General features: G+C 35.7%; 1 protein-coding gene across 1 annotated transcript; it reads left to right on the top strand.

Moving 5' to 3' along the window:
* The first annotated feature begins 3,696 nt into the window (after positions 1-3,696).
* Positions 3,697-6,557, top strand: LOC128226513 (uncharacterized). The gene is made up of 3 exons (XM_052936425.1): positions 3,697-3,727; positions 4,561-5,823; positions 5,965-6,557. The coding sequence occupies exons 1-3, from the start codon at positions 3,697-3,699 to the stop codon at positions 6,555-6,557; spliced, it is 1,887 nt and encodes a 628-aa protein (XP_052792385.1).
* Positions 6,558-9,825: the final 3,268 nt, after the last annotated feature.

A 9,825-nucleotide genomic window follows, 5' to 3' on the forward strand; every position in this document is an offset into this window, starting at 1 on the left:
AATTATTGCTTCATTTGCATTTGGAGAACACTTGCTTAATCACTAAATTGTTTTGATGGTCATGAATATGTACTTGTTTATAATATGATGAATTGTAGTTCACATCGATTAAATTTATGCAAAGTGTTCTTATGTTTATATTGCTTCATTCCTTAAGTACCTTGTTATGGATAAATAATAGTACAGAGGGTTTTTCACAGTATGGACCATGTCTAAAATGAGTGCTTGCAATAGTTTTATACCTAGGCAAATCATCTGTGTGTTGGCTATTCCAAGAATATGTGTGTTTAAGTGCCGTTTGTTATCTCATTCAGTGTATGTAAGGCTTGATTGAGCCTAGTGTCTGTAAACAGATTCGTGGTTAATGGTTTGGTAACTGGGCGTGTCCTTTTAGTTCGATGTAATTTAAACCATACATATATTCATATGGTGTGTTTTATGCTGAGTTTTTTTGTTTGTCAGATTTTTGTTAAATGTATCATTGCACAAACTGGTAGTATGACTTACACTTCATATGGCTTGAGATCGTATTTGCCACGATATATGAAACGATAAATTACACTGCAGTAAACTGGGAAATTTCAAAAAGGTGAATCTTGTATTGACATGATTATGAAAGAGCTGTAGTACGGAACAGTATTAATTTTCTTAAACACAGGCACATTTGAAAATAACACATACAATAAATCAATCTTGCTTTCTCTATCAAAATAAATTGATAGAGGTTCTGGATATAAATAATGAGCTTGAATTCTGTTTAAAAAACAACATCTTAATCTTTAATTTAGGTATGTGTATTTATGTTCCTGTATCCGATACAACATCATGATTAAATAATGTATTGCGAATATGTTGTTTTGGTCAAATATGAATAAGAGTTTACCTGCGAAGTGTCGGTTTTCATTAATTAATAACGATTAAGACCTATGAATACTATTTCAAATCAGCGTGCGTTAATCATTTGAGTTCTAATAAACATGTAAACAGCATAATATCTTTATCTAGCATGACAATTACAAACATATTTACGCAATGCCTTGCACAGATAAATCTACATAGGCTCATAAAGCCAAACATGCGGTAACAATGATTACTTTTTGCGTGTGTAAGCCTTTCGAAAACATATGTTGCGCCTATCCGATAAGTACATTTCTAGACAAAAAGGTAATTCGAAACCAATATTTTATCTTTGTAAAAACTCTCTGTCACTTATTTTTTGTTTCTTTGACGTCAAGAAGATACACAACAAGTAAAGTTAGTGTATGCAATTATTTGTGGACCAATGAAAAATGAGCATCTTTAAATTTCGCCTGTTTACATTCCATATCACGTTTAGACGTTCACTTTATTTTGTAGAATAAAACGATTTACAAAAATTGGATCCTTCAAGTTGACAAAACAAAATGGCAAGAGTCAAAATGAAGATACGAAGTGATTTGCATTCCTATGCATTCCCAACTGCCCTATCAAGGATAGACGCCACCAATGAAATGTTTGTGTATAAGGTATTTCCAACGTCATATAGCCTGGACGTGTGCAATTACACATAATTATTACTCTAACTGGTTTACGAATAAGTATCTATTTAAACGTTTAACAGGTACAAGACTGCCACGGCTGGACTGCGCGCTCTCCATTGTTTTAGATCGTTGAGAATACATATTACTATAAACTTATATTTGGGTGTTCTAACTAGAGCAAACTTGTGCCTGATCTACAATATGTTCTGCATGATATACATGTTAATTCTCACGAATTTCTTCACTGTAAATTGTAATTGGACGAACATTTATTGTGACTGGAACTTCATACTATTTGCATGGGTGTTGAAAGACAAGGTCAGGTATGCAGTAACTCATCATTGTATCTGTTTGACTTGAACAATTTGAAAAAAAATTCTCTAGAATAAATTCTTCTCTTTTATCCTGGAAATGTAAACATCGTCGGCAAATAACACTTAACGAGTTATTTAGTTGTTCAAATGTTTAGAAAGGAACAATAAACAAGGTTGTTAGATAATACAGTTCTTGTGTTGAAAGTAGGGATGGCAACGAGTACCAAATCACTACTCGACTACTCGGAAAAAATCTATAGAAATCACAAAATACACGATTTACAGACGAAGTAACAGATCTGGGTATTTGCCAAGAGGACAATTTACGGTCCCTCTAATCCCCGCTGTGTACACAATTGACCCTAATAAATTAGTTGAGAGTTGCAAACTGTCAGCAAAGGGCCCCTATTTCATATTAGCACTAATGTCAATTAGCGAAGTTTTGATAGCGAAACTTTCAACTTTACAATTCTATTGTTTACCGATTAGAGTCCTTTCACCAAACAATGGACGCTGACGAGCGAACGAGTAGCGACCGTTACGAGCATTGATTTCTTAATGGGCAATGATTATTACAATTGACTGGTTGATATCTTAAATGAAAAATTATGATTATTAATGAGGTAAACAACAAATAATACAGTACGAGGTATTTCGTTCTTTATTCTTATGTATGCTATTATTTTTCGTTCATTGTAATTCTGATTGATGTTCATTATAAATTTCGACTATCTAGACGCTCGAATAAAATCCGGGTTAAACTTTCAAGCAGTGCATACTTATATGTAAAATCATTAAAGTGAAATGAAAGAGACAAAAAGCATGAAACAGCATTTGTTTTCGTTTTATATAATATTCTGTTAAAGCAAATAATGAAAGTCTAATTTAACGATGACAATGACCAGTTATACGACCAACGCACAATATACGCCATGAACGGTACATGTACACACAATCTTGTCTTTCCAAAAAACAAAATCATTTTTTCCGAGTTATCGAGTACCCGAGTACTCGATCGAAAGATTGTCCGAGTACTCGAGTAACAATTTTACTACTCGTTGCCATCCCTAGTTGAAAGTGATTGTTAAAAAACATGAAATGTTTGCATGCCGATAAAGTATTGGATTGTACGTCTTTATAAAGAAAACAATTTTTGACTAAAACTAGTGAATTTTCACATTTTGATGAGCTACTCGCAGGAAAGGTCAAAATACATCCTACATATTATAACACGGTTATAACATACTTTATTATATGCCGATCAAATTCCTTTTCCATATCCAGCAGTGAAAATACACCACGTCGTATTGAAAAATCCGTATCATGATACTGTCGTTTTCTAGATCCGTATCATGCGAGTACCGTGTGTTATCTCGGAACTACTTTCGCGTTGCTAAATATAGCGTGACCAAAAAAAATCAAAGCATGTAAATATTCAGAAACATGGTTATAATGCTCTTCAAAGAACCGTGAGGATAAGCACGAAGCAGAGAACACTTCCAATCTATCTAGACAGCTACTTCAGTGAACAATTTCGCCATTTCGAAGTTGCAGAAATTATTGCATTTTCCATGTTTATTATCATAAGTATGAGTATCTCGCCAATACAAAGAAGAAAGCGGATTCGCGTCATCGAGAGCAATAGCGATTGATTCACGAAATTCCCTCAATTCTGCACAATATGATCGTCAAAAAATCCCACAAATATTTACTTTGTTAAAAATGGCCGCGTCACGTCTACATGAAATGACGATTATACTCGTAAAAATGTACCGTTGTTTTTTTGTTGTTTTTTGTGCTGTGACATTTAATAATGTTTTCGTATGAGGAATAAGTTAGTTTTACTCGTTCGGTGAGCAAACATGTATCCGTCTCCACCTGCGGTCTCGACGGGTACGTGTTTACACACCGAACTCGACGTGATAGAGGTCACCAGAAAAACGTCATATCATAATATCCCCTATATACAAATGTATACTTTTGAACGTTGGCAGAAAACTATTCCAAAATAGCTAGAGTAATTATTTACAAATTTAACAGAACCAAGTTTTCTTTAGGAAGCAAAAACAATTATTATATTTTCAATACGGTTAAGCTGGCTCTATTTCTTCTTACCGGAAGTGAAAATGCCAAAGCATATCTTGACATGAACAACAGTTACAAAGAGTTGTGCTCCGGATGGATTGTCATTTTCCCCTTAGTTAGCCTTTAACGAAAACGACTGCTACTGCTACTTTTTATCATTTGGTGTTATTCAATGGGTTATTTTATGAGTTGATGCAAGTTCGTTGGCTACTATACAGATATTTACAATCACTGCGATAAATTATTATGTATTTATTATTTCTTTATTAAACACGTTAGCTAGCAGACAGGCTATTGAGACGAAACAGTGGAGTATGACTGGCATTAAAAACGTTCGGAAAAAACCTTTATGGATGCATATGAGATATTTTCCGGCACAATTAAGACCACTGGAATAATAGAATATTTCCAGATCTTAAATATCCTCGTTGAACTATATAACCTTGCGCAGAGAAACCAATATACTAGATTGATAACATATTCTTCAAACACTACACTTACTTTTTAAAGCTGAAATTTTCGTCCAACACTGTGGACATCATCAGAGCAACTGGCCTGACTATCGCTCACTCGCAGCTCTGACACTCGGGACTTCCCGCCGAATTTCCGTAATCCGGCGAAAAGTGGGTTGTAAATCCCAGAAAGGAAGGCCCCCTCGTCCCGGTTCATAACTGCCCCCTCAGTTTTGATGCAGATAGCCTCCTTCGTTTTTCGCACTCTCCAGTCTGGGAACACCAAAGGGAACATTTCTAAGGAGGAAAGAGTGGCTTTGAGAGAGTTGTCAAAAAATAAGGATATCACTATTCTCCCAGCCGACAAGGGTAAGTCCACCGTTGTATTGGATACCACTGACTATGAGGGGAAGGTGAGAGTGATGCTAGGTGATGAACGGACGTATGTGAAGTTAGATAAAGACCCCACATCAAATTATAAGAGGAAGTTGGTCTCTATATTGATAGGCTTCAAAAAAGATGACAAGATTACAGAAGGACAGTATAGACATTTATACCCTACAGCAGAGCAGGTACCTAGAATGTATTGCACTCCGAAAATTCACAAGGAGGGGAACCCACTCCGACCGATTGTCGACTATACAGGATCTATCGGTTATAACAGCTCGAGGCTGTTAGCAGATGTATTAGGTCCACTAGTGGGATTAAGTGAGTACCATGTGAAAAACTCTAAACATTTGTCAGACTCGTTGAGTACAGTGATGATTGAAGACAACGAAGTGTTTGCCTCACATGACGTGGTGTCACTTTTCACCAACACCCCCATCGACAAGGCCCTATCAGTCATAAGAGACCGCCTAGAGAAAGACAATACCCTAAAAAAGAGAACCAAGCTGAGTGTGGATGACATCATGAATCTAACAGACTTTATTTTGACGACAACATACTTTCAGTTCAGAGGTGACATATACCAACAAAAGTTTGGCACCGCTATGGGAAGTCCAGTATCTCCGATAGTGGCTAACCTGTATATGGAGTTTTTGGAAAGAGAAGCCATTGCAACTGCTCCGGTGACATGTAAACCAACCTTGTGGAAACGCTACGTAGATGACATATTAGAGAAGATTCAGAGAGGACAACTACAGAACCTCACTGACCACCTCAACACTGTAGACGTTACCAATAACATCAAGTTCACCCACGAAGAAGAAAGCAACGGGGCCATTCCATTCTTGGATACTCTCATCACCAGGAAGGAAGATGGTAGTATCAAACTGCTAGTATATAGAAAGAAAACCCACACGGACCAATACCTGAATTTTTCATCCCACCACCCATTACAGCACAAGCTGAGCGTGGTCAGAACTCTATTAGACAGGTGCTACAACCTCGTCACCGAAACTGAAGATAGAGATAAAGATGAAGAACATGTAAAACAAGCTTTAGGCCAGTGTGGGTACCCTGATTGGACAATAAAGAGGGTTAAGACCGAGATTTTGAAAAGAAAAAATGAAAACAAGGACAAGAAAAAAGTGAAACATACAGATAGAGACAATAAATCTAAAGGGATGGTGGTTATTCCGTATGTGAAAGGGCTATTTGAAGCAGTGAGCCGGGTGTTTAATAAACATCGAGTCGCCACGGCCATGCGCCCACATCAGACACTACGTAACATCTTAGTGCACCCCAAGGACAAACAGGAAACAACAGAGAAAGCAGAAGTAATTTACAAAATACCTTGTAAAAATTGTGATAAAGTCTACGTGGGAGAATCGGGGCGAAAATTTGGAATAAGACTGAATGAACACAAAAAAGATTGTGAAACAAACTCAAATAAGGCATTTACTAGATCAACTAGAAAACAATCAGAATCGACAATAGAAAAAAGTGCAATCACAGATCACCAGAACATAAATAATCATGAAATAGACTGGGAGGGGGCACGCGTAATAGAGAGAGAATCAGACTGGAGAGTGCGAAAAACGAAGGAGGCTATCTGCATCAAAACTGAGGGGGCAGTTATGAACCGGGACGAGGGGGCCTTCCTTTCTGGGATTTACAACCCACTTTTCGCCGGATTACGGAAATTCGGCGGGAAGTCCCGAGTGTCAGAGCTGCGAGTGAGCGATAGTCAGGCCAGTTGCTCTGATGATGTCCACAGTGTTGGACGAAAATTTCAGCTTTAAAAAGTAAGTGTAGTGTTTGAAGAATATGTTATCAATCTATTGGATTTACCTACACAATGAACTCATTCAAGAAACCAATATACTGTTTATTATATGACGAAGCTTTAACTACAAATATTGTTAATAAAACATGTACATTATAAAAAATATCCAAATATCAAATCAGCGGTAATAATCGGAAGGCCAATTTAATGATTTACCAAAAAGATGTGCATATTACACTAGGCGATTGTGCCAGCTAGATTGTTTATATCACTATTAATAGTTTATACACGTTATAAACTATAAACGCTCAGGCTTAGTATTGTCAACCGGCCTACATACCTGCAATGCTTAATATAGCAATGTAGAGCCATATTTTTCTCATTTTACAGTTATATAAATTTTATGTGAACAATATCCCTAAACACCTTTTCATTACAGATGTGAAAATGGAATATCATGTTACACACCGACAAAAATTGAAATTGTTTCCTAAAACATTGCGATCGAAGTGGGTTCGTAATATGAAATGAAATCGCATTTTACCTTTCAATTCAAATTTTTAATTTTAAACAATTACGCGACAAAAATGGTACGTGTATCACCACGCTCATCTGACTTCCGAGAAGATCGCACGCGGCACGCGATTCGGCTTATCGACACATGCAGGTATTTTAACAGGTGCTGCGGATACAAAGAGAATTTTGTATACTGTACCGTGCTCGCAGAATGCCTTTCACCCGATTGCGAGGGAATTCAACCTCATACCACACATTTGAAAGAGTTCATTATTCTTGGTAGTTCACTGTAATTATCTTATTATGGTCGCTGGAATATCGATTAATATTTTTTGGCAATAAGTTAATTGATACTATGATATAATTGCAAAAGGGCTTTCGTGCCTATAGGAAGAGTGTGCACCGTCCGTTTTCTTACGCGTCAATGTTGGAAGAGCAAAGGTAATTGTAAGTGTCAAAACTAATAAAACAAAACAGAGTTTGGTTTTCATTAAAGATTATCATTCCGCAAAGGTATGTTTAAATGTGATTTGATAAGTGTAAATGTATTTGCTTTGTCTTACCAATACGTTTATTTATGTCTAGTGAAGTTTTTAACAGCGATTTAATTATTCATTAATTTTGTGAACTAGCCAAATGTATATTTTGATGCATTGTTAATAATAAACTTTGATACATTGCTATATTGCCAATGATTGTATTTGATCCTAAAACAACCAACATTTGACACGATTGTGAACCATTGACGTCATTAGCGTGATCAATACAATGTAGTGTTCATTTAGTTATATAATATTTGTCCGTGTTGGTTAAAATAAGTTAGTGACATTTTGGGGAATTGTCTGCAGAAAACAATGCAAGAAGACCTTGAACCATGCGCTGGGCACGTTCAATGGGTGTTTGACATATGTCACTTTCAGAAAATCGATAATGGTTACAGAGTCTGTTTCGGGTGTAATGTATATATCAATGTTTATTCCGTGTATCAAAATAGAATGCCATTATTTAATCATAATATATTCAAACATTGTCAACAAGACCAAAAGTCACGTTCTGATATGTATGGGCGAATTAAGACGAATGCATTTCTTGTATTAAGCTTATACAACTTCATTCAATGCGTTATGTTTTAATCTTAAGTTTATCAACTATTAACACATTTAAAAAATAACACCAATTAATTAAAGCCATTAAATCAATTTACAGGCACCATAACTACCAATAATTAAAACAGCGCAGCATATTGGGTTGACTCGACGTGGGAGGAAGCGGGTAATATTTTAGTAATGAACGCGGTGGTCGATATGCGTATATCGCGGTGTATCATGAACAAAATAATTAAGTCATAAGGTCAGCGGTAAGGAAAAATCGCTGCACATAGCAAAACTCCGAAAAACGCGTTGATTGAACTGTACAATCATTTTGATATCTGAATCACAGTTTTTTTTGTTAATGCCTTTATCGTATGAAGTATGTAATTAGATTCGATTTGAAGTAAACTGATACGTGATCCATCCATCAGAACGAGTTTATATTAGCTTACGAAACCTTCTTAGGAAATGTTGCGATTGAGAAGTTGGCATTGTCGCCGCAACGGTGAGGAATCGATGCCCGCTAGTCTCAAAATAAATCTTACTTTGTGTTTTCAATTGCAAAGTACATGTCAGTATGTAAGCAGCTCGTGTCAAGCTGTACACTTTGTTGTTCAATAAAGAAGGTCTATATAATTAACACAAAAATATCATAATCAGAGAGAATGGCTTTGACCACATTTGGTCAAGGTCGCACATAAATGTAAAAAGAGATTTAATTGAAAAGGACCCTCTCCATACCGCCTTTATCACTAAAAGAATTTCCATGAAACTGAGGCGAGAAAATTGCAATGTCAGCTTAAATTTGCGCAATTTCATATTTTTCTTTTTAATAGAATACGTTTACTCTATCCAAACGGGATATATTATTTTGACGAATATTCACTATTCAATTATTATGTTATTTCCCTTTCATACTAGACTGACGTTCCTAAATTTGACGTTTGAAGTTATAGTGTCGGATAACTTGCAACAAGGACATTCCCATGAGCAAAACCTGGATAAGATTAAATATGCCACGGTGGAGTCAGATATGCGTTGTATGTACAAAAGGGCAGTCAAAAGAATCCCATATCAAGTATACATTGCACATATTTTACGTCAGACTATGATGATACTTATCATAAATATATCCCGTTTACATGTTTTTTTTTGGCAGAAATGAATACAAAGCACGCATGTTCCGATAGAAAAAGTTATTTATTAAAATATATTATATATTATTCAATATACGCTACGGATTAATCGTCTGTTTGTCACTTTATATTTATACGAAGATGAGATTCCATTTTGCAATTGTCATTTTTGTCATTCTTTTCCGATTGAATTCGTATCCTGTTTATTGTTATTTAATCTGGAGTACCTTACATCAGCATCTATTATAACGACAAAATGAGCCCAAATCGGGTGTAACAAAAATGGTGCACCTTCACCTATTATTCGGTAAACGTTATATAAAGACAAGGTTGTTTTATATTTACTTTGAAATAACTTTGCTGGTATCAAGTTTAAGCTTTCGGTAAAATTTTGCATTACATTGATAAAAATAGATAATACGACAATTTACAGATAATCGATTCCGGGATTATGTAAGCTATTAATGACGACTGCGGCAGCAGATGATCAGTTATCAGCAATACTAAACCATCGCTTTATTCCTACATATTAGTTTTATAT

The sequence above is a fragment of the Mya arenaria genome, chromosome 1 (genome assembly GCF_026914265.1).
Source record: "Mya arenaria isolate MELC-2E11 chromosome 1, ASM2691426v1".
Classification (NCBI taxonomy): Eukaryota; Metazoa; Mollusca; class Bivalvia; order Myida; family Myidae; genus Mya; species Mya arenaria.